General features: G+C 36.0%; 1 protein-coding gene across 1 annotated transcript in view; it reads left to right on the top strand.

Moving 5' to 3' along the window:
- Positions 1-22506, top strand: part of LAMA1 (laminin subunit alpha 1) — a 79606-nt gene that overhangs the window by 24249 nt on the left and 32851 nt on the right. Inside the window, exons 14-33 of the mRNA XM_042839107.1 lie at positions 113-324; positions 1782-1893; positions 2753-2863; positions 3625-3752; positions 4344-4430; positions 4784-4995; positions 5512-5618; positions 7037-7217; positions 8127-8263; positions 10313-10549; positions 12849-12992; positions 13366-13545; positions 14162-14347; positions 15034-15161; positions 16249-16369; positions 16508-16645; positions 18287-18408; positions 19528-19614; positions 19892-20085; positions 21045-21187. Coding sequence (XP_042695041.1) covers positions 113-324; positions 1782-1893; positions 2753-2863; positions 3625-3752; positions 4344-4430; positions 4784-4995; positions 5512-5618; positions 7037-7217; positions 8127-8263; positions 10313-10549; positions 12849-12992; positions 13366-13545; positions 14162-14347; positions 15034-15161; positions 16249-16369; positions 16508-16645; positions 18287-18408; positions 19528-19614; positions 19892-20085; positions 21045-21187 — 2967 coding nt within the window. The remainder of the gene's footprint in view (positions 1-112; positions 325-1781; positions 1894-2752; positions 2864-3624; positions 3753-4343; positions 4431-4783; positions 4996-5511; positions 5619-7036; positions 7218-8126; positions 8264-10312; positions 10550-12848; positions 12993-13365; positions 13546-14161; positions 14348-15033; positions 15162-16248; positions 16370-16507; positions 16646-18286; positions 18409-19527; positions 19615-19891; positions 20086-21044; positions 21188-22506) is intronic.

The following is a 22506-nucleotide window of genomic DNA, read 5'->3' as shown; positions in this document are numbered from 1 at the left end:
AGAAATCTTGCTTCTTTTCTACGTTATCTGGATGTGCATCTGACACTAAATGTAACAGCTAAATGAGATTTCCATATAGACACGAAAAATGTTTTCTGTATTTCACTTTCAGGGCAATGGTCAGATTTTGAGCACAAGAGCAGCGGGTTTGTCATTACAGCCCTATGAGGAGTACTCTAATTCAGTGAGATTGGTATCAGACAATTTTATAGATTTCAATACAAAAAAAGCCATAGACCGAGAAAGGCTGATGACTGTTCTGGTGAATGTGACCCATCTTCTGATCAGGGCCAACTACAACATTGCCAAAAAAGCTGTGTACAGGTAAGGGACAGAAAATACTAAAATTAATCTATATACTCATGTTATTTTCGTGCATGTGTAGAACTGCTTGTGGTTCCTGTAGTTTTGCATTAACAATTTCTAGAAGAAAACATCCTTCATTGAAATTTTTTTAAGACTAGTGTTGTCCACATTCATGTGGAATGTGCAGAAAAGGACAGGCGGTTGTTCTAGGGATATATAAAGCAGGATCATTGTTTTCTACCTTAAAGGAATATTCCCTAAAGCCCTATTACAATGGCAGCTTTGTTAGAGAGAAATACCTCCTAAACTCTCAGAAATGTGCTTATTTTGGTATGTTGCAAGTTAATCCGTCACTGATGATTGAGAACCAACCAATAAAGAAGCTGGCTGTAATTTCTTTTAATATCTGTTTGTAGATGTTCTGATGGTCATTTCTAAGGGAATGCTTAATAGGAAAATTGGTCTGGGCTGGTTTACCTTATCATTTCATAGTCTCAAGTCAGGATTAGCAGTATCTTTATCAGTTCTTGCAGATCTCTCTTACCTGTTCTCCAAATTATACAGGAATAAAATGGTACTGGTCTCAAGGGAATGAGTTCCAGTGCTTCATCACTGATTTACTTCCCTTAGCCTTACCAGTAGCCTTTCTTCCTCATTCTCTAAATTGGTAGCATTTACCTTCGACATCATTATACCTGATAGCTAAGCATGAAGAAAATTCACTTTGTGCCCTTGGGGAGTGATTATATTTATGTATTTAGGGATAGTGTTTTCAACTTTCTGGAATGTTTGTAAAGATTCACTTAAATCATTTTACTGGTTACTGAGAAAATTTTCTCTACTGCAAAATGTTTTTGTTTGTACTATTAGGGAGGTTTTGCCTTGCTTTGTAGTATACACCAGCAGTGAACCAATGCTGTTTCTCACTACTTACCCACCTGCAATGTATGTCTAGTTCAGACATGATCACAGAATCACAGAATGGCCAGGGTTGGAAGGGACCTCAAGGATCATGAATCTCCAACCCCCCTGCCACATTCAGGGCCACCAACCTCCCCATTTTATACTAGACCAGGCTGCCCAGGGCCCCATCCAACTTGGCCTTGAACACCTCTAGTAACATGATGTGGTAAACCTATCTTATCTCAGGACTGCAATAGAAGTCTGCTCCACCCACGTACTTCTATAATGACAGACAGGGAGTTCTTGATTAAACCTCACTTCAGGAGAAGGCACCAAGTCAATGGGAATTAGAATAAGGATAACAGGATGGGGGCACAACTGCTTCCAGCTGAGAACTGCAAATGCAGTGACAACACTACCGTCATAGTCTTTTCAGATTTTAGACCATTCTTCAGCTGTTGCTGCCAGGGGGCAACATACTCATTGGCAACATACCAAACTGCACCAACCAAACTGCTTAAAATGAAATTTTGGGGAAAAAAATAATGTGATGTCTTCATGCTTGATCCTAGGCTGGACTCAGTGACCCTGGACAATGCAAGTGCAAATGTAATAGATCTTTCTTCATCAGTAGATGTGGAATTCTGTGAATGTCCTCAAGGTTATACAGGAATATCATGTGAGGTAACTGTTCTGTGTGTGCAAACTGGTCTTTTTTTTCTGAAAGGATCTAGGTTTTAAAGGCAAGCATCTTTTAATTACACTGCCATTAAAGTGTATATTCTGTGGTGAAATGCTGTGTACTGTACACAATACCATAGATATTTTCTTTTCGATAAACTGAATGGGGTTTTAAGCTTATTTCTTGAATTCCATTTGGTGTCACTAAAAGATGATAATACATGTTACAGCATTAGTGTTGCAGGGGGAGTAGCTGTAAAAGCTCTGTGAAGCTGTTTCAGGCTTACCTTACTCACAAATAGCTCTTTTCCTAGATCTGAATTGCTCATTGCATTTCTGTTTTATGTAGTTGGGTTTATGGAGGCAATAAGAATCTTAGCAGGGAGGAATGCTAGTCTTCGGAAGATATCACAAGAGTCAAATGTGTAAGGCTAGGTGGCAGTTTATGTATCCGTGAATAAAAGATTGTGGAGGCAGAGCACCACCTGCAGAACAGCAGGAATTATTTTGACAAATAATTTCAATATGAAGCCGTGTGCCATAGTATCATTAATGATTCTGCAGATGAGATAGACCATCTGTTTTTTATTGTCCTATAATAAAGAAATTCATATATTCATCTGCAGAAAACTGAACTTATGTGTCTCCAGGGTACAAAGGGCTGAATCGAAGTTTTATGGTGCTAATTCTTATTCCCTTCATCCAGTTCAAGTTTGCAGTGACATCAACAGAGTTGAAAGAGCATTCAGTTTACCACTGTGTGAATGAGTCAGTGGGTGGTCGGAAGTGGTCTCTTTGAAAATGATATGAGGCACACATTTAACACATAATGCCGCTGCTTTTTCTCCTCATTTCTTTTCAGTCCTGCCTCCCTGGGTACTACCGAGTGGATGGAATACTCTTTGGTGGTATTTGTCAACCCTGCAAATGCAATGGGCATGCAACTGAATGTGATACTCAAGGTGTTTGCTTTGTAAGTTGTCCTCTGATGTGCTGTGTCTTAAGCATCTGTTTAGAAATTAGGAGAGCATTTTGTCTGTGGGAGACAAGTTTATAATGTATGTAAATTGCAAGCTATGGGTACAAATTGTGTATTACGCTTTCTTTCATTGTTTACTTACACTGCATGTATTGAGGTGACTCCAGTAAGTTTTTCTCCATTAAAGATTTTATTTTATTTTATCATTTCAAGTATGGAATAATTAGAGCTAAAGAAAAAATAACAATACATACTGACTAATAAAAATCTTAACTTTGCTTGCTCGAGTTGACAGTAAAACTTGAATAAAATTAAGCAGTGTGAATGCAGGTATGTATATCTTCCATGACTGACATCAGTGGAAGTTACACACTCACTCCATTCTGAAGATTTAGCTTTCAGATCTCTCATGAAATGTAAAGATTTCTGAAAGGCAATGACTAAACACCAGCAAGAAATATATACCAAATTTGTTGCTGTCCAAGTTTGCAATATGCCAAATAAGATTAGATTCATGTTTAGGTAATATTTTGTAACGTAAAGTTACATTTTACAATTTAGGAAAAAAAATGTTAGGAATTGTTGTAACTCAATTAAAAAAAAAAAACAAACAACAAAACAACTTATTTTCAAAGTTGTTCATGGTTGTTTCCTTGCATCTTAATGCTGTATTGCATGCAGATTCCTGCAGAGATCCCTCAGGGGAGTGGAAAACCATCAAAAGTAAATATGAAGTTTTTTGCCATGTCTCACAGGCTTGTCAGCACAACACGACAGGACCTTTTTGTGATCAGTGCTTGCCTGGCTTTTATGGAAGTCCATCCCAAGGAACTCCTGAGGACTGCCAGCCCTGTGCCTGTCCTCTGAGCTCTGCTGCAAACAAGTAAGCTGCGTGTTTCAGATTTTCTGTTGCAACTTTAGCAAAATCGGAAAGCGAGATAAAGGAAAATGTTGTGAAATCTAAAGGAGAAAGAGAGGGAACTATCTTTCTCTCTTCATTTGAGCCTGTGTCATAGAGACATTGTTTTGCCAGGTTGTCAAATGTAGTCTAAGACAGGCTGAGTGAGCTCATGTAGTTTGTATCAAAATACAAAAAGAAATATTTAGACTCGTCCTTGAACTTGGAACAAAGTCACTGTTATCTTTCGTGTTCAGAAAACAACAGAAGGACAGAGCTGTTACGCCTGAAACAGTGGAGCTTGGTATGCATACTTGTCAAATTTGCTAGAAGAAGGGTCAGGCTCTTATATAGCTCTAAAGTCGTCCTTTGAAATAAAAATCTCAAGAATTTTTGAAAATGATAATTCTGTTTTGACAAATTGTGATGTTTAAAACGTTGGTGTTAATCTAGATACATGTGTGATTATGTGGTTTTATAGATATGTACATAGACTTGAAGAGTCTTGATATATTGAATTGCAGCTATCTTGTGTTTCTGTGTCTTAATACTAATTTCCACAAATACCATTGGTAGTTTCAGTCCTACTTGCCAGCTGAGTGAAGGAGAGGGAATTGTCTGTGATAAATGCCTTCCAGGCTATACTGGCTCTCGGTGTGAAAGGTATGTATGTTAACTTTGGGTAAGGAATCTGTGGGTAAGGATCTGTGTGATTGTCATCATCCCATCTACTTTGAATTGTTTACATCACACGTACAAAACATTCCTAATAAATTTTTCCTCATTTTGTCCTTGCTTGTAATACACTGACTCTTTAGAGCAAATTTAACAGGAAATACTCTCTTGAGTCAGGAGAGTGATGTGACTGCATTTCTGCTGCATTCAAGATTCAAGCTGATCGGGGTGTTAGGTAATTTAAACTAGACAAATGTTTTTAAAGTTTGGACTTGGTGATCTTTTGAGGTCCTTTCCAACCTGGGCTATTCTGTTACAAAGTTTTTTAATCTCTTGTGCAGGTGTGCAAATGGTTACTATGGAAATCCACTGGTGCCTGGACAGTCGTGTGCTCCTTGTGAATGCAATGGCAATGTAAACACTCAAGAAGATGGTTATTGTGATACTGTCACAGGTCAATGCTTGAAATGTGTGGGGAACACAGCAGGTCTTCACTGTGAAAAGTGTGCTGATGGGTACCATGGGGATGCAGTGACTGAGAAAAGTTGCCGTGGTAAGCTGTTATTATTACTCTGAGAATGTAAAGAACAGAAAAATGTGGTCTGCATGTAGCGGAATGTATAGGAAGATGCATATATTTTCCAAAAGAGTTAACCTTCAAGTTGTGAGTTGACAAGTACAGATTGAAAGCTATGAGTTTTGGGTTTTGTTTAGCCTGAGGATGGAATATATCGTGCCAGGGACTGACATTTCATATTTCTGAAACTTTCTGGCTTGCTTAATGCTCCCTCTCCAGTGGCTTGCTGTAGACATTTTCTGCTTCTGAATTTTATATGTGAGGACAGGAAAAACAAACTTCCCAAATGTATCTCCTCACAGAGTTTGTTGCAGGTTTTTTATTTGCTTAGCCTAGATATGTAGTACAAATTTTGCTGTAGTATATTAGCATCTGTAGGATATAGATGAACAAATGAAACACAATTGTGTAACAAATTTGGAATACTGCATAATAACAAAAGCATATATAAAAACATGAATTATTATTGTTATTTTTTTTCCTAAACATAAGCCTGTGAGTGCCATGTGAATGGCTCCCTTTCCAGCGTCTGTCATCACAAGACGGGCATCTGTGACTGCAAGTCAGACGTGATTGGACAAAAATGTGACAAGTGCTTGGTAAGCAGATGTTTACCTGTTTCCAATACCTGTGTTTTTTTTCATATCTTGGTCTGCCTGTTTATCTGCATATACCAGCATCAGTGTGAAGAGACACAAAAGGAATTTTTTGGTTGCTTGAAAGATTGATATAAGTTCACTTAACATTCTTCAAAATTTTCTGGGAATTTGAACTCATGCTTGCTATGTAGGAAACCAGATGTTTTTGATCAGTTTGTTCAATACTTTAATTAAAGGCTTTGGCCTTAAAATTGTTGATCGACACCCAAACAGTTGATAATTTCAGTAGTACAAAATGTGGTGTAACTTAGAATCTAAGAAGAAAACTTGTGTGATCTGAGATGGATGGAGGAGGTGAAAGTCCCTAGTGTATTACTGGATTATAGGGCACCTCTGCCCCCTATGTGATGCAGCTTCAGAAAAGGCAAATGTGATGTAGAGCATGTCAGTGTGTTATTTCTATCAGATACAGACAGTCCTAATATACCAGTGAGATCCTATCTAGGTTGCTGTGTAATATTCTGATCGTCCCTGTTCAAGAAGGATGAACTCGACTAGAGCAGATACAGAAAAAAACAGCAAATAAATTCAGAGAAGTGTGAACTTGTTGGTGGAGAGGAGATCAAAGCTTTGTCTAGACTTTTTTGTAGTTGCAAATTGCTCTGCCTGTGCTCTTTGCAGTTGTGAAGCTGTAACTCAGCCCCCTTCTGAATCAGGCTGTTCAGGCTGGTGTTGCGCTGCCTGACAGTGCGCAGTCATGTTTGCTGATTGCAAAAAACCAAACTGAATGCCACTAACAGACCTGAAGGTATCTTAATGCTGTGCTTCTGCAAATTAACTCTGGGACTATCTGAAAAATGTAATTAGTGATAATAAATATATCGTGGCTAAGCACCAAGAAAGAGATTCAGCTAAAAGACAGGCTTGTTACAAGAACAAATAGGTATTCACTGGTGAGACAAAACAACAGTTTATAGTCTTTGCTGAGTATGGAACTAACTCAGAGACCAGAGCAGTTCTGTGCCCAGTTACTGCCCCTGTGCCAGCTGAGTTGAACACTTTTTAATTTATATGCATCATAGGTCACTGACATGCTCTGTTCTGCTCTTTAATTCACAGAAATCTTTGCTTAGTCAGCACAGCCTACCCTTGCCCTCATGAAAGTCTTTAATTAAAAATAATGTCAGAGTTTAAAACAAGTCTCACTAATGAGATTAGAGGATCACAAGACCATTTCAGTATTCATTTCTTCATCTAAAGTACATACTTGCATGCAGCTGGGAATAGCAAAGAGATGAGGCCAGGTAGTCCTCCCATAGTAGTCTTACAGAGCTGATCAATATTCATGCTGGTCAGATGACCGGGAAAGTAACTGAGAGACTTGGTGTACTCTAACATATCTTCTTCTTGTCCAACAGAATGGCTATTATGGCTTGCTTACTGGACTTGGCTGTGTTCCCTGCAACTGCAGTCAATTTGGCTCCATCTCTGAAGACTGCAATCATCAGGGGCAGTGCCACTGCTTACCAGGAGTGACTGGAGAAAAGTGTGATCGCTGTGCTCATGGCTTTCACTCGTTGCAGAATGGTGGCTGTACACGTAAGCTCTAATCCATGATTCTTCCAGGGGTTGTGTGAAATTTTGTTCAGCAGTGTATTGTATTTTTTACTCCAGCAGTGTTCTGTTGGTTTGATAAATATTCCAAGAAGTCTGGGGAATGGTTTCCTGACACTTTGATTAAGCTTGGGAACAAAAGTTAAAAACTACTACTATTGCAAACTTCTGCCATATTTTTGTCTGTTCAATTCTTCAAAATATGATTTCCTCCTTGATAAAATAGGCCATTGATTGTGTTTTCCCATTAGAGGAAAATTTTAATCCTAACTGGGAAGATGCCATCTTCAGATTTATCATGTTAATAAGGTACTCTTTCCAACAGGTTATAGGATAGTTAAAGGAATGCCTACCATTTCTCCAATCTCAGAGAGACGCTTTTTCACAGTATAGTAATGTGAAATCTTCAGTGGGATGATACACCTTGTGTGTACTAGGAATCAAAGACCCCTTAAGTACTTTTTACCATTTTAGACTCGAAAAATTTTAAATTTTATTAAAGCAATTGAAGTGTTTCTGAATTTCCACTTTCTAGCAAGAACAGTCTTTTAATTATCAAATCCCTTATCAGTTTTGCACCTTTTATAATAGCATTTTCCCCTATAGATTTACTTTTCTCCATGATAGTTCTGTTTGGCTTTGTTGATTCCCCTGTGGAAATGTAGCCTTCCTTTTAAAATTACCAAACAGGCTACATCAAACAGGAATAATGGATTTTCAATTAAAAAAATAAGATTGACACTCTGTCTGTAATTTAGTTCTCAGTTAGGGACAAGCAGTACAAGGAGTGCCTTACTGTATCATTAAGAAAAGTAAAATTATCAACAGTCATGGAATTCATTCCATTTAGAAAAAGCAGAGAAAGTTAATCATTTGGTCTCATTTCTTTTGCAGCCTGTGACTGTGCTCATACTCAGAACAACTGTAATGCAGATTCTGGTAAATGCATTTGTCCCCCTCATACTCGGGGACCAAAATGTGAACTGTGTGAAGAAAATCACTGGGGACTCTCTCCTAAACTTGGCTGCAAGGTATGGTAGGCTGTTTGAAAGGCCAAGACAATTCAAAGCAGTTTGCCATTTACTAAAACCTGTGCTAGAACTGGAGTCTTGTTTTGAGGATCTCAGTTGCTATTTTATGTTTCAAAGTGTAAGTGCTGGTGTGTATTGAAGAACTTTCTAAGAATGCTGTCTTCGAAAATAATGGTCCAGAGTGGACCATTATTATATGAACCTTGGTAGGTTCATAGATAATCTAAGGAATTTTAGTGTGTATTTTGACTATCAAGACTAGCAAGAAACATAGCTTCTGTGTTGACCAATGATTCATATTATGGCTTTAAGAAAAATGAAATATAGATATCTTGTAAGTCATTATACATTTAAAAAAAAAAAAATGTAAATGGCATAAGGTAGGTAGTTTGTTTCCTGAATGCAGGTTAGCATTTATTTTTAAGCACTAAAATACAACTTCAGGTATGAGGGGTATCAACCATTCACACAATTAGGTTTTCCCAGTAAATTCCTATTAGATATGGCATTGAACCAAACTTTATTTTATAAATGCTAGGACTTTAAAAAGCCTCAGAATTATGTGAGCATAATGGGCAATTTCAATGGAGAAACCACAAGTTTAATCAACTTGACAAGATCAGTCATTATATGTGATAAATACCTGACAAGTACAAGCATCAGCCAAGATCTTTTATTATTTTGTTTTTAATTATTTAGAGTAAGAATGATAAAATAGCCCTTTAGTATAGACTTTTCTTAGGAGTTTGCAATCTCTATGATTTATAGCAACTTTCTTTAAATCTCTGCATTTTCAAGTTGCTCTCATTCTTTCTGTGAATGTTCTGTAAATACAGTGTGCTGGTTCCTGTGCCATTTCACTCAGGCGAGGATATGGTGATGGTAGACTGTCAACCCATTAAGTTTTCCTTTCCTAGACTGATTCCACTTGCCAATGATCAAGTTGAATTGAATGTTTTCTCAGCACTTGGAATCCATTCCTGGGTACGTTAATTGAGCAGAAGAGTAGTTCCGTTTTGCTTACAACCTTTGTCAAGTCAAGTGCTTTGCTCAATTAAGTGTACCTTAGAGTTCTTATTTATCATTGTGATATTGAGATGGAAATATGTGTAAATTAATTCTGTTGTGATAAAACAGGGTTTAACTTTCAGAACTGCAGACTTTTAGTGGTATTTAGGAGTCAAAGTTGTAAACCTGTTTCGTCATAAAGTGTGTTAGACTGTGCGGTGTAGTACACAGTACTGAGAGAGTGAGAAGTCTGCTTAATACAAAGGGTGAGCAACAAATGTGTAAAGAATGAGAGAATACATAAATGCGCTTGTAGGGCTTGTACACTGAACAACATTGCATGCTTAACTTACTTTTGGATTCAGTGAGATTCTCAGTTCCTGATCAGAAAACAAGTGAAGCTAGAGTGAGATGTAGACCCTATTAATGTTCCTGGATGTCTTATAAGAATGTCAGTATTAAGATTTTTCTTTCCTTTCTATAAGTATATTCTAGTGTATAAATCTATTCTTTCTCTGTCTCTCTTTCTTTCCATGTGTGTATGTATATATATATATATATATATATATATAATCCACTATGGATTATATATATATATTATATGGATATGGATAATCCATATCCATAATATATATATATAATCCACTATTTACATAACAATTTTATAATTTATTTATTACACTCCATAAATACTGTTTTAAAATACTGTTTTAATTGAGATATTTTTGTTTTGTATCTTCTGGGGCTTGTTCCTTTAACTCATTTGGTTCTAAACTGGTTCTGGGAATCAACAAAGGTGGTTGTTTTACATTCGACTGTTTAATAGAAATGACATGCAATTCTTTTTTTTTAAATACAAATCAAGCAATCCCATGGATTATGTTCTTCATTTTATATTGTACAGTAATTGTTAACAAACATTGAGTTTTAAATTTTTTAAATTTACCGTATTTTAAATTAATGTACAGCTTTTATTGTAACAAAATTAACAAAATTGATTTAAAAGAGTTATTCCTGATTTTTTTTTTTTTTCCCTGTAAGGCCTGCAACTGTAGTGGTTCTGGTTCAAATAGTCTTCAGTGTGATGTTTTGACGGGTCAGTGCCAGTGTAAAGCTGAATTTGGAGGACAAAACTGTTCCAGATGTGCATTAGGCTACAGGGACTACCCAGACTGTGTTGCTTGTGACTGTGACTTAAGTGGAACCAAAGCAGAGATGTGTGATGTCACTGAAGGACTTTGTGCTTGTGAAGAAGAAACTGGTATCTGTACCTGCAAGGTATTGAAGTATTCAGACTTTTTTTTGGACACTGAGTTGGAGTTTCTGATAATTTATTTCATAACAATCATAGCAGCTATAGAGATAGAGGGATCTTAGGCTGCATCCCTACTTTGAGGTATTTCTAAGAACTCCTAAAATCACACCAAATGGATTTTCTGTGCCATTGCTAAGTCAGTCTAGTTATGAGTCATCTGGATTAAAAACTGCCTGATGAGTAGTTTCCCAGTTTGGGCAAACACTGCTGCAGGCAAAAGAGATAGCATTAATGCTACCAACATGCCATTGTTATTTTTCTTCTCAAGTTCCTGAAATAATGCTAGACTGTTTGCCTCTCTTACTACTTTCTATTTGTTTTTAAGCAGCCAGATAATTTTATTTCCAGACTGTGGTCACACATTTAGTGTGGCACAGTACTGCATTTCTCTCTTAGACAAAACTCACGGTATTGCTGAAGATAAGAAGTGTGCTAAGTAGTCAAGATCAGACCCATGCTTAATCATAAGAAATCATTTGTAACTAATACTGAATTCTTGCTGATTTTACAAAACGACTGCTGTGCATTTGAAAGGCATCAATCATATTCTATCAAATCTTTTATGGGAGTTGGCATATTTAGTGACATCAGTCTTTCTCATCGTAGTCCTAAATTCAATTTGGTTGCATTTGCTAAATGTAAAATCCGTATGCTCATTCTGTGCTAAGTGAATACCTATAACTGCATCCTTTTTACAGTACATTCAGAATCCTATTTTTATGTATTAGTACTGTAGGGTAGAAATGAAAAAGGATCGAGGATGCGTTTGTCTTGATTTCCCTTTTGCTGTTAATTTCTGTCTGCCTCACAAAGGGCGAGGATGCCTTTTTGAATACGTTCTTGAATAGGACAGTATACTGGCCATGAGTTCTGGGACAAAATTTTTGTAAACCTTATTAAATATATGAGAATAGTGCTAGTGACTTCAATTTCAATACATTTCTCTGTATGTTGTAAATGCCATCTGATACCATTTTTAATGATATATTTTTTTGAGTGTTTTATTTATGCCATCTTCATTTTGCTTTGCAAATAGTGCAAATAATAATTAGTCATAACTCATGCATTCTTTTGGGGTTGCTATTAAAATTTATTTTTGCAGTACACATAGAAGATTGAAAAAGAACAAAAAGGACCACTGAAGAAAATATACTCTAATGCAGCGAGCAGTGTAGAGAAAACGTTACTACCTTAAGCCATGGAAATTCTATTCTTTCAGTGAGTCTAGGAAGTCTCTGCTGCCAGAGTTACACTTGACATTATAGGTTGCATAACCATCTTGAGTTTTCTGAAACAATCTATGGGATTAAGACAGCTACTTACAAAAAGGTTGTTTCTTTCTTAATTAAAAAGGTACAAATTCTTTACATGCTGTTTTGACAAACAATTATTTTGTCCTCTGTAGAGATAGTGTATCTACAGCTCTTTCCATTCTACGTGTGAAAATATTTTTGAAAGCTAATTAAATGTTAGAAAACTCCAATGGAAAAGCTATTGTATTCTAATAATGGGGAAAAAAAAAAGTATAGAGAATTTTTTTCTGCTCGTACACACATGATTTTATTAAGTTTGGGAACAGTATATTAATTCAAATAATACAATCTTATCTTCTGAAAATCCAATTTATAACGATAGGAAGAAACCAGTAAATACAAAATAGATAATCTCAACATTTTTCTTAATCTGATTATGTTACAAGTTCAAATTTGTGTTTACTATATTATAAACAACATAAGCAATACAAACAATACTTTTCAGATATCTTGCTATTACTGAAGCTTGAATGGGCATTCCTTTATTAAAAAAAGGAAATATTAAGGACAGAAATTTAATAGTACTTTTTTTTTTTTTTTAAGGTGGGACTGTTATTAAAAAGTGTAGTAATAGAAAATTTATTTCAATGCAACAAATATATACTCTCATAGGCCTCTCTCCAATGTTTCTGATTAATAATGGGATCAACGCTATTTTTTTAGCTTTTCTTCAAGCTGGACTTAACAATGGAGAACCGAAGTCCTTTGATTTCTATTCATATTGAGCATCTTCTTTGTCTTTAAGGGTTTTTAGGTGAAGGTAGAGGAAAGAGGGTTTTCTGCCTTTAATGGAGAAACATAGTTGTTAATTTTATTTAGGAATTTGAATACATGAAATTCGTTTATTGTTCCGTGTTTTTAAAAAAGCGTCGCTGTGTAATTGAAATTAAACATATTGCTAGTGAAGTAATACGAGTGTACTGCTGTGCTTTTTTTCTCTTTCCTCCAGGAAAATGTGTTTGGGCTACAGTGCAGTGAGTGTAAACCTGGAACTTTTGCTCTGTCTGCTAATAACACGCTAGGTTGTATTCCATGTTTCTGTTTTGGGATGTCCACATCTTGTTTCGAAGTAGAAGATCATGTGAGAATTCCCGTAAGTAGAGTGACATAAATGTGTGCATACAGTTTGGTGTTATGCTTATAATACCACTGTGATGTACCAAAAGGACCAAAAGGCTGCATATGTTTCATGAATCAGGTGAACTGCAATAAAGTTATAGCAATGACTTACAGTAAACCAACAAAAAAAAGTGAAGTCTTATTTCTGAAAAACTTGTATTTGACTCCACACATTTTGAAAAAAAATTGTTAAAAAATATTCCCCAAATTTTTTGGCTTGAACTTTTGTAACTTTAAATTGAATTTTTGCTTATCTAAAGGAAACTAAGACTATTGTGTATATATATGTATATTACATCACAATAAAGTATTTTTGTTAAATTAATCCATTGCTCTTTGTGTTGTAGATAACCTTAACTCCAGACCAGTCTGTTCTGCATGTAGTAGCTCAAAGTAACCTGACTGGAACAGTGGAAGGAGTATTTTCACAATTTCCTGATGTTTTGCTGGATGCTGCCATTGTCAGAAAGTACTTAAATACAGAAACATTTTACTGGAGGTTACCAGAGCAGTTTCAAGGAGACCAGGTGAGACCATTAAATAATTAGAATGATGTCTGGATAGTTTCTTTAGTCTATTAATGTCACTCCTTTGTATAATGGTCACTTTATACACAACATTTGTACGTGTTATTTAATTCAAGAAGGTAATAAAATCATATAAATTAATATAATTGTATAAATGAACTTATATAGTTTGTGCTTGCTATGAATGTTTACATTACCCTCTTCTAATGAGATTTTTCTTGATTCTGTAAATGGGTAACACCCATATTTATTTATGGTATTACTTTCCAGAAATTATATGTGGGAGAAAGGCGTGATATACTCAATTTTAGTTTAGAAACTCGAAAGGGCTTTCAACTTTTACACTAGATTCAGTATATAGATAATGGAATCTCTACTGCATAGGAATTAAATGAAAATTGAATGTATATCCCTTGAAAGGTCCTAAAAGAAGAAACTGCTTGCTTTTTAGAAATAAATGTTTAACCTTGGTGTAAAAACTGCTAAGTTGAAGTCAATTTTCATGTTTTATTGCCAATTCATCAAAGAACTGTCACTTTCCAAATCTTCTGATGACATTAAAACTAGTAGCTATAACCTTGGGATAAATAGAAGTAACAATTTTATATCCAAACAGCTCATGGCATATGGAGGCAAACTGAGATATAGTGTTGCTTTTTATGCTTTGGATGGCTTTGGAACCTCAAATTTTGAGCCACAGATTCTAATGAAAGGTGGTCGTACCAGCAAATTGGTCATCTATGTAGACAGCCCTTCTCCAGAAAATGGAATAAGAAGTGAGAAAGAAGTGGAAATGAAGGAGGTAAGCTAAAACATTGGTGTTGAAATGTAGATGCATATCTCATGTGAGCTCTTGCAGAGAAGCCCCATATATTTAAGAAAATACATTGAGAAATGCATAGCTTATCTCAAATAAACTGGATTACATTGCATGTAAAAATATTTGGAAAAATTGTGTTGTAGAAGCAGATAAAGTTTAACATTTTCTCTTTTGGAAGTGCTGAAGGTGTTGCTGTAGGAAGGTTTTCAAAGAGAAACTCCAATTTCAAAACAGTGACCTTATTTGTTCCCTAAGGCTCTGCTGCCTGGGACTGAGATGAGAGCTAGTTTTGACACGGGACATAATTAGAAAATGTCTGTGTTCAAACTGCTCACAAGAAGAGTGTTGAGTAATCCTGATCCTTTGACTGTCTATGTTCTATACATCTAGCCAAAAAAAAAAAAAAAAAAAAAAAAGCGGCACAGTTGCTGTCCTATAGAAGCTTAGGCATGGAATTTAAGGGCATGGTAGGAAAAGGGGCATGGAGGAGAAATGGTATAAAAGCACGTTTTGTTCTAATCTAGTGCAGGGTGCTGGATTTTCTGGGGCGAAGACTATAGACTCAGTCACTGACTGTATTTCCAAAAGAATATATGGGGAGAAAGAGACCATTAACTTTAAATGAGCTTTAAACATTGATGATTTTGATGTGTGCTGTTTTCCCCTAGGATTCTTGGAAGTATTTTAATTCTGTGTCTGACCAGCCTGTCTCACGTTCTGACTTCATGTCTGTGCTAAGCAATATTGAATACATCCTTATCAAGGCAACCTATGGCCAAGGATTACAGCAAAGCAGGTAAAGCAGTAAGCGTTTACTTATTTTATTGTATTTCATGTAATTTAGCTTGGAAATAGTTCCAGCTGAACTATACAATAAATATTTTACTCAAATTAGAGAAATCTCTAATTTCCCATTTCTGACTTAAATTCCTCTTTGGTAAGAAAACATGTATTACCTTTAAAAATATCTGCTGCTTATTTTGATAGAAAAGCCCATAAAGAAGCACAAGTCTTTACAAGTTGATACTGTGCTCTTCTTGATGGGCAATATAGTTAGATGTTTTCTATGTTATTTCTTTAACAAGTTATTTTTATGGGTAAGGAATTTTTTGTTTTTCATTTTCCATAGAAGAATAGAAACACAGATCCTCTTGAGTTCTTGTGTCTGTACAAATCTGGTGCTTTCCTGTAGTTTTGCATACTATAGGCCGTGGTAGTGAAATATTCCTACCTTAGAACAGTAATGTTTTACTACCATCTTGAACAAAACTGGGTTACTAATGAAAGGAAGGAGATGTTAAATGATCACTGCATCAACTGGTTTGGAAACAACAAGACAGAGATGTATCCAACAAAAACCCTATATTCTTGCATCTTTATGTCAATAGAGTGGTTCCACCACCAGATATAGGATTATTAGATTCACAGGCTGTAAAATATGTTACTGATAGCTCTTTAAGAACATCCACGGAGCAGAGCTGTTGTATTTCTCTTTAGAGTTTCTGAGGCCAAAGTGCACACTTTTGCGTGGTGGATTTGTTAGTTTTTACAGACCAATGAGAATAGATGTATATTACCTTGAAGAACTTCTGATATTTTTGTTGTATGTCTAAATCTCATACGTTCATTAAAGAAAATCTTAAGGTTTTGTTGAGATGTTTCATACTCACTGAGTTATAGAATGGTTTTGGTTGGAAAGGACTTTAAGGATCACCTAACTCCAACCTCCCTGCCATGTGCATTGATATCTTCCATGTGGAAAAGAGGATCATGGGAGAGTATATATGGTAGCTCTTACTTTGAAACATAAAAATATTTGTATCTTAGTTTCAGTGTTAGGCCTTCTCTAGATCTTGATGCTGTCTTCTATACTTATCTTACAGAATTGCAAATATTTCAATGGAAATTGCAGTGAAGTTTGAAGAGATGCATCTAGGCAGATCTAGAGCTCATCTTATAGAGCAATGTAGATGTCCTGCTGGCTATGCTGGATTCTCATGCCAGGTACTAAATCCTTGAATCCTTTCTGTACCAGATAATAATGAAGTTATACAAATGACTTTCAGAATTGTTCATAACTTTTGACAGCCATAATCTTTCTATTTTTTTTTTTTTTTTTAATTTTATTCTGTTTATGAATAGAGCTGTGCTCCAGGATACTACAGGGAGAAACCTAAGGAATTCAGTCTAAGAGAGACTCATACTATTATAGCACCTTGTGTGCCATGTCAGTGTAATAATCACAGCGAAACCTGTGATCCTGAAACTGGAAAGTGTTTGGTATGTACAATTTATGCTTTTTTTGCATTGGTTTCACCTGAACATGCAAGGATGGTAATCTATGAAAGGAGTTTCTGGGAATAGTATGTGGCTATACTGTTTGGAAAAGTTTAATTTTCCCTATCTGCATCTCTAAATCTGTGTACTATTTCCCATAGAGTCTATTCAGTATAATTATCAAGTTTTTGGTCACTAGCTTCAAAATTGTTAATAATTTTAGATTTAATTATATTTAAAAAAATAACTTGTGTATATAAATTTAGTTTATCTACTTTACTGTATTACTTTTTGATCTATTCCTTGGTCTGGTCAAGGTCTGCTTAATCACACAAAATAGGAGAAGTAAAGGAAGTACTAAGACATTCCACACTACAGACTAGGTCGAAGTTAAATTCTTTGTCTCTCTTGAAGCAAATATGCTCTGAGCTTCTTAGAGAGGCTCTTTTTGGCATACTGAGAGTAAAGTACCCTAAGGTTATGCTTCATCTCGGTTAATTTTTTCATTTCCATCATTTTGTCCTAAAAATTAAAAAGGGGGTTCACACAGGACTAGCACATAGCCTCTTCTTGTCTAGTGAGCTCACAACTTTGTCTACAGCAAATTCTCAGCTATCCAAAAAAGACATAAGTCTCTTATCTGGTATGATTCAATGACCAGGTATTCTTTCCTAATGGTTTTTTAGTTGCTTTATTTGTCCAGTGGTGAGTTGAGTATTTTGAAGTCAGCTTCTGAAGAACTCATTTTTGAATTTAATGAGTTTCCTCAGTCTTTCAGGCTCTTTATAAGCCATTCTTTCACCTAAAGTTTGAATCTCATGAATAAGAGCGATGGTTCTCATTACTATGAGGCCAGTCCACGCAGGTCTTTCATGCTGAAGAATAACAGTCCTTCATTCTCTCGTTCTCTCATCGCAGGGGTAGCAACTCACCCACATATTAAGTTTACTACTTAAAGATTTCCATCTGAGTTGTGTAGGCAAAAGAAATGATTTTCGCCTCTGACTTCTGTTCCCATGCAATAGAAAGCTGTATTGTTACTACTTACTATAGCCTGTTAACCTCTAAGATCTCCACTCTCACAAAAATAAGAATGATAGAAAAGAAGAAAAAAAATTCATGGAGAGAATTAGCTTAATTGTGTTTGTAATGCTGATTTAATGTTTTAATATTAATAGCACTGGCTATCGATGAGTACTCTTTGCAAATTAAATACAGTGTCTCTGAATCTTAACTGTGATTGTTTATTGGTTTATAGCTGTCAAATGTATTTATTGAAACACTGAAATTTGTCTTTTTGCCATCCTTTTTAATTTTTCCGTGAGATATTTTTAGGACTTTTTTTTGTTTTGTACTGTGATTGTCTGATCTAAATTGGATTTGTGGAAGTAGAAATATACAAATCTTAGTGGAAATTCAGATTATAAGATATTAAGTCAGCCTGCCCGATGGAATGGAAAATATGCTGGCATTTTGCTTATTTTTGCATAAAACATCCCTCTATCCAGAGAATGCTGAGTGGTGGTGGTGATGACATTTAGATGCGATTGTTAAAGACTTGATGCATTTATGGACTGGGGAGAAGATAAAATTCTTCTTGTTTGTTGTTGTTTTAAACTGTCTGAATTCCTTTTTGTGTACCAGAACTGCAGAGATAACACAGTTGGTGATTACTGCAGTGCTTGTGCTCCAGGCTACTATGGAAAAGTAATTGGATCTGTCAATGACTGCTCTCTTTGTGCTTGTCCCAGAGCCAACCCTGTTAGGTAACCAAAACTTATTAAATCCAATGTAGTTTTTAGCCTTTCAGATGCCTTGTGTTGTGTGTTCTACCTTCTATGCCCCACACTTTATGACAATAGAATATGGTTATTTTGTATGTCCTTAAACTTTATTTTCTGAAAGCTACTTATTTTAGCAAATGCAGCTTAAATTCAGAGTTTCCATCTTGTGATGACTTTGTGAGGATCTAAAAGAAAAAGTTAATGCAATCTTTTTTTGCCTCAGATTTTATAAATAACGTAGTAAGTTGCACTGATGTATTTCAGTTTCAAATGTAGGTCTCTTTTTCCTTCTAAAGACAGTGCTTCAGTATTTCAGGCCATTTCCAGCCAGTTCAGGAGCTTCTAATGGGATGTATAGTAGGATAAAAACAAGTATTCCTTTGTTTGAAATTTTTGTGTGTTTGTAGACAGTTATTTTTAAAATCAAAATGTTTTGCAGGCTATTTTTCGTCTAGAAGTTCGAGTCAGAGCATGAGTGGGACTACTCTTAATGTTCAGTTATCATTTAGATAAATACTGTATCATGCATTTCCCTCGCATTACTTTCCTCATCTGTAAAACGGATAAAAAACAATGGTTATAAACATATGCTGATTTCTTTGGAGTATGTTTTGCAGAGGGCTGTATTAATAGAGAAAACCTGCAACCTTCTAGATTCCCAGCGTACTTACATGCACAGGACAAAACAGAGCTAGGAAATGGCTCAGACACAGAGGATGTGTTTGAAAGTGAATGATGGACACCAGAACCATCGTGCTGGAGTAGGAGGTGGCTGACAGCTCCCATTCTGGCACACAAAAAGCTTAATTCCTCAACTGCTCTGGAGAGGGGCAAGTGAGAAGTCACAAGTATTAGATGACCCAAAATATATCTCTTTCAATTTGTTTAAAGAGTCGTATCTTTCAAGTTGAAAGTTGTAAGATGCTTTAGCATGATATACAATAAAGGAGTTGCACTGGGGGAAAGCAATCTTCATGAGAAACAAAGTATACATTCTAGCCCGTTGCTAGAGGATGCTCAATATGTGGCTGAATGAGATTCTCTGTCATGGCATGGTTTTCCATTTCTGTGCTAGCAGGTATTTGTTTTTCCGTCCTCCAGTTTTAGTCCCACTTGTGTCCTGAAAGGCGTCCAGGATTACCACTGTGATGCTTGTCTCCCAGGTTATGAAGGACAGTACTGCGAAAAGTGAGTTGTACACGATGTCTCAATTTTTTCTCCCAAATTCCAAAGGACATTCCAAAACTGCCCCAAAGGACAGTTTTGAATAAAATAACCATACCTTTTCTTGGAATAGGTTATTATAAGTACATGTGGAAGAATTGGAAGAACTTTGTGACTTGTTAGCTACTGTAAAGAAATTGTTAATCAAAACTCACCATCGGTGATTCACAAAGATAAACATGATATCTGGTTTTATGATGAATATCCCCTGATGTTTATTGTCTCATTCCTCCCATTCTAGGTGCTCCCTTGGCTACTATGGTGACCCTCAGCTTCCTGGAGGCAGCTGCCACCTGTGTCGATGCAATCCAAGCGGCTCTGTTCATCTTAATTGTGATCGTGCAACTGGCAAGTGCCTCTGTAAGCAGGGAGTGACAGGACAGCTCTGTGAGGAGTGTGAACCAAGACATCTTCTTCTGGAAGAAGAGTGTGTTTGTAGGTGACTTTGAAATCATTTACTTTTGGACTTTGGTTTATTGCATGAGTGTTTTTCTATTGATTAGTCTATTCTCTCTATAAAAGGCTTGAACTAATCAATATCCAGTGGGGTCCTATCTAAGCTTAACTATTCTGTGTTTCTATGAACAAAGAGGAAACTGCAGTACAAAATGTAATATTAGACCAGCAGTTAATCCTTAAATTGGCCAACGCTCGCTACAAGCATATTTAAGAAAAGATAACTTTAATACTTATTTGCTGTTTGTAGCATACTTCTATTTATTTGAAAACATGGAATTCCTATGTCAATTATTTTTTGCCTGTGATATTGTTCTAATTATCCTTAAGGAGTCATGTGTACAGGCATGCTCTATCAATCATTAGTCATGTAGTTCCTTGTGAGAGAGTTGATAGCAGAAAGACCTACTCAGCACAGTAACTGCTTTTACAATGAACTAGGAATATAGACTCATATTTTGCTTTATATAAGAAAATGGGGAATAAATGTATCCACAAGGAATCTATTTCCATTGTGGTATCTTCATAACCTGTCTGGTAGCTGTTAGTGTCACTGCCCTGGCTTTACAGCAGTACAACTAAATAGGTGAAATATGCGTACAGTATAACAAGAAGCTCAGTAGACAACAAGATCAATACAGCTTGAATGTGTTCTAACCTAAGGATAGCATGTTTAGAATTGGTCCACTTCTGGGATGGGCATGGAAAGGCAAGAATACAAGCCTGCATTTTCAAAATTGTGTTCTCTTGTGTTCTATCAGTATTAACATGAAAAGTAAGGGCACGTGCTGTGTAAATAGGTAAAAAAAAAAAAAAAAAAAAAAAAAAAACAAGCAAAAAAACCCAAACCAAAACAAGAACAACAACACATAGCAGTATTTGGTTACTTTCTTAAAAAATGCTTATGTTACTTTTCCTTTTTGAAATGGTTCGTCTAGCTTGTGATGACAACTGCACAGGAGTTTTGCTGAACAACTTGGACAGTCTCAGTAAAGACATACTTTCACTGAACATTACTGGTATTGTCCTCGTGCCCTCTGGGATACTATCAGAGCTGGAGAATGCAACAAAACATTTAAAGGTAATACAAACATACAAGTAGTAGAAATATTTAGTCACACCCTCAAAGGGAAGCTTGCAGCCACTCACAGTAGTTTAAATGAGGTCCTCCTGAAATTCATGTGCATATCTGTAAATGACACCAGATTAAGAACATTATAGAAATTAGTCTAAGCCCTTTAATTGCCAATGTTTCTTTTGTCGTACTGACATTTAAACAAATGTCTGAATACATTTTTCAGTCAGTAGTATTATCATTGAATGTACTATATGTGCATGTTTCATCTGGATTGTGTGGATCCTTAGGATTGGCCTAGACTTACTGAATTTAAAGAGCATAATTTTCAGCAATTATACTGAAGCATCAGGCCAGGTCCCTTTCTGGTTCCTTTGAAGAGCTGTCAGAGTCCTGGGGAAGAGTATGACAAACTGCTTATCCATTACACAGGGTTCATTGGATGTAGCTCTTTGCTCTCCTTACAGTTTTCTGACCAAGTGCCATCCTCTGTTCTCCATCTTAGGAGACAAAAGCTATTAGAATACTTGTTTTGCATACTTTCAGACTGTTTGTAGGAAGCTATCCTTCCAGCTCCTGTGCTGCCTTAAACAAATACTAATTTTTGTTATGAAGCTTCAGTTTTACTTCCCTTCCTTTATGCCATGAAGGCATAAACATACCAAATGATTGTAATGCTTTAAGGATACAAATGACTTGCTTTTTGTAATTGTTTTGTGTTTGTGTGGGAGCATTGTCTTCAGGGAGCATAGGCATTATTCAATACATAATACCTATTTAATTATAAAGCCAAATCCTTTGTACAAATGAAGGCAGTGTAAGTTTCTCCTTTAATACATATCTTTTTATGTCAAAATCTAATCTAAACCAGCTGTCACTCACTTGGACATGTGATATTTAAGGGATCTAACAATGGTACAAAGCTCTTGTGACTATGATGTCCGCTCTTTTTATGTGAAGGCGCAGTGTTCTTTGAACAACTTAATCTTGAGGCTAAGTTGGAAGTCTCATAGCTCTTCTGTTTGTAAGTAGGCATTCCTATGTTTTGTGATAATGAAAGACTTTCTTCCCTCTTTTCTTGTACAAAAATAAAATCTGTAAAATCCCTGTGTTTATTTACCTGAATTATAGGTCTTTGCTGAAGGACAGTCTCTTCCACTGTAAACCAACTTTTACCCAGACTTGCCCTCCTGTTAAGAATCCCTTATGTTGTTTTGCATTTGTAGAGAAGTGGTATTCTATTGCAGGCCTTGAATGTATCAGTTAGATACAGTGGCCTATTTATTGCCATACACAGAAGTTTTGAGCTGGCCTTGAAGCCAAAT

The sequence above is a fragment of the Centrocercus urophasianus genome, unplaced genomic scaffold (genome assembly GCF_019232065.1).
Source record: "Centrocercus urophasianus isolate 14NV4802_14NV808 unplaced genomic scaffold, USGS_Curo_1.0 seq_11, whole genome shotgun sequence".
Lineage (NCBI taxonomy): Eukaryota > Metazoa > Chordata > Aves > Galliformes > Phasianidae > Centrocercus > Centrocercus urophasianus.
This window is presented reverse-complemented; position numbering and strand designations above follow the sequence as displayed.